The sequence below is a fragment of the Cyprinodon variegatus genome, unplaced genomic scaffold (assembly GCF_000732505.1).
Source record: "Cyprinodon variegatus isolate N-32 unplaced genomic scaffold, C_variegatus-1.0 Scaffold18, whole genome shotgun sequence".
Lineage (NCBI taxonomy): Eukaryota > Metazoa > Chordata > Actinopteri > Cyprinodontiformes > Cyprinodontidae > Cyprinodon > Cyprinodon variegatus.
In genome coordinates this window covers 647,635-650,771 of record NW_015150471.1, presented here as the reverse complement: position 1 = coordinate 650,771, position 3,137 = coordinate 647,635, and the positions used below count along the sequence as shown (strand labels likewise).

The 3,137-nt window shown below is 44.3% G+C and overlaps 1 protein-coding gene across 1 annotated transcript in view; it reads left to right on the top strand.

Moving 5' to 3' along the window:
- Positions 1-3,137, top strand: part of mfsd13a (major facilitator superfamily domain containing 13A) — a 19,490-nt gene that overhangs the window by 7,250 nt on the left and 9,103 nt on the right. The window contains 4 exon segments of the mRNA XM_015387473.1: positions 618-630; positions 1,024-1,530; positions 1,610-1,730; positions 1,829-1,925. Coding sequence (XP_015242959.1) covers positions 618-630; positions 1,024-1,530; positions 1,610-1,730; positions 1,829-1,925 — 738 coding nt within the window.

Below are 3,137 nucleotides of genomic sequence, written 5' to 3'. Positions count from 1 at the left end.
CTTATTCTTAAAATGCGTTTACCATTCGCTCCAATGCCTCGCAACGACGTCCTTTAGGGACAGCGCGGCCGCATCCAAAACGTCCACCTCTGGGCACAGCAATCTAAATGTCTAAACATTGGAAAGGCATGGTGCATGATGTGCAGATAGACTTCATCACTGTGGGCGTTAGTGAACAGGTTGCACTGCTATCCCGCTCCGTCCCGAAACACATGTACTGGTGTCAGATTTTCCCACCATGGTTCCTCCAGATAGCGTTATCCATTTGAAATCTGTGGTGTTATCAGTCTGCGCATAATGTAGGGCGGATCGTTGGATAGCACGGACAGTCAGATCACCAGCTCCACAGCTACCTCTTCTTTCCTTGCAGCTCAACTTGATGCCGAATGGACACAAAAGCATAAGCAATGGAAATCAGACTCCAAATTTCTTAAATGTTGAAAGACACCAGGCTGGGATTCAAACCCGGAACATTCTTGCTGCAAGGCAGCAGTGCTAGCCACTGCTTCACTGAGCAGACCAAATCCTAAACAACGCTACCTTTGTTCCTTTATACCTTTAATAATTTTCAGGTATTTGATCTAATCATTGATAACAGTGAGACACAATCTTGTAAGTTTAGTTAGTTTGGTTGATTGTTTCATTTCCAATTTAAAAATACTTTGATTTTGACTTTGATTTTTTTTAAGTTTAGAAAATCGTCTCCATTTTGAATTTCCCTTTTTTCCTGTCAGTAAAAAGTGAGAGATGTAACCTTGCCTGCTCAGCCAGAGGTGTCAAACCATGAAGCTCTCTCATCCGCTGTCGGTCACAGTGGTTATTCCCATCAAACAGACTGCCACCTCTGTTTGCTTTTCTCTTGTTTTTTTCAAACCAGCTCTGTTTATTAAGAGGGCAGAGAGAGTAAAAGAAGTTTCGGTGTGCAAACTTTGCTCCATCAGAACCAGGAAATGTCATATTATTTGCTTTGTTCAAATCAAACCTGATCTAAATGAATGTATAAGTTTGTTGATGGGGAGAGAGGAAGTTGATCCCAGCTTTTGTCTCTGGTTGGTGAAGTTTTCTTTGTTTCCCGCCCAGGTCAGGCTCTCAGATCACATCTCCAGAGGTGGTGCTGAAGCGCCTGAAGGCCCTCTCTACAAATGGCCCTCTCTTCGCTCTGTCCTTCCTGGCCTTCTGGGTGGCATGGGCCAGGCCAGGCCTACAGTTCCTGCTGTGCCTGTGTCTGTACGACGGTTTCCTCACCATGGTGGACCTCCACCACAGCGCCCTGCTGGCCGACCTCGCCGTGTCTGCTGCCGACCGCACGCGCCTCAACTTCCATTGCTCTGTGTTCAGCGCCTTGGGCTCCATCTCGGTTTTCCTCTCCTACTCTGTCTGGGACAAGGAAGATTTCTACTCCTTCCGTCTTTTCTGCGTGACTCTGGCAGCTTTTTCCATTTTGGGCTTTTTTGTTGTGTCTCGGCTTCTGCAGCAGCGATTTAACAGGGAAATCCGTCCAAAACAAGACGAGGCGTCAACACTTAAAGAGTAAGAGACTAGAAACATTGCACTGTTTAGGTTTGTTATGGTCTTAGTCGGTAACATGGCTTCATGTGTCTCGATCCAGGCTGAGTGTCGGTCCTGCTCCATTTACTCAATCAGAGAAACCCATCACTATTGGACAGTATCTAAAGCAGCTCTCCAAGCACAGAAACTTCATGTGGTTTGTCTCCATGAATCTTATCCAGGTAAGAAGATTAATATTAAACCTGTATCTTTACACTGTTTTTTACTTTTTATATATTTTCATAGATTTATATTTCTCTTCTTTTTGTTTGCTCTGCAGGTGTTTCACTGCCACTTCAACAGCAACTTCTTTCCTCTTTTCCTCGAGCATCTCTTGTCTGATAACATCTCTGCCTCTACAGGATCAATCCTTCTGGGTAGGAGCTCAGTTATTCATTNAATAAAAATGCAAAATATTTGCTAGCATTTCTTTTTGTGACTTAAGAGAAAACAGCAATAAATGAAATCATACCTGAATTTATCTGTATTGTTCATATGAACTGACTGAATAAAGTTTTTGGAGTGGTCTAGTCAAACTTCAGATCTAGGTCTGGTTGTGACACAACCTTAAACATGAGGCTTATTGTCATTGCTTATGCAAACTCTGACAGCGGGTACGAAAACGCACTAATTAGGCAGAGCAGAGCGAGGTAAATCTATGTTAGCAGGTACTAAGTCATCAACTATGCCCCTAACTCCAAAACAAACGTCCAAAACTGGAACTTAGTTATCCGACTTTATCACTATTGTAGCCTCTTACTAACAGACTCTTTTACAGTTCAAACAGCAGGATGAACACATCTCTGCAGTGGTCACTTATGCTACGTTCAGACCGCAAGCAAGAAGAGCAGCAAAAATGCGCGTGCTGCTTCATTTTTGATGCTTGTACAAGTTCAGTTCTGACGAGTGGCTGAAGCATATTTGCTGCTCTGGCTGCGCAGTGGAAAAATTGTGGTTCTGATGTGCGTTGGGTGGAGCTACCCTATCCTTTCTTTGCCTGTAACAATGGCAGCTATATAGTCTGTGATCAGTGGGTAAAAAGTAGTTTTAATATGTTTTTAAGTGAGAAAGTCCACATAAATACTTCATCTGTGCAGTCAGTTCATCCAGATTACCATCCTGCATTTAAATATTATTTCGCTGTCGGAGCCGCTCAGCTTCTCTGATTAGTTGATGTGGCACGTCGAGTAGCAAAAGTTTAATTTTTCCAACTTCAGCAGCTGCTGTGTTTGCAGCGCGTCCTGTGCGTCAGAAGCTCACAACGCTGCTCAAAACGCGCTGCAGGACCTCTTCCTGCGCCTTAATGTGCGTCACCCATTGACTTTGCATGTAAACTAGCTGCTCCTGCTGCCTCTGCTGCTTTAGGTGTGAACGTAGCATTAGCCACGGGCTACCACCGCGGCTTCAAACCTCCAAAGAAATGGTCACTATCTTATTGTGAATCCATGTTTCCATGACAGGCAGTCAGGTTATCCTAAGTTCCAAGCTCTCCCTCACAATTCTGCAAGCCTTATTCTTAAAATGCGTTTACCATTCGCTCCAATGCCTCGCAACGACGTCCTTTAGGGACAGCGCGGCCGCATCCAAAA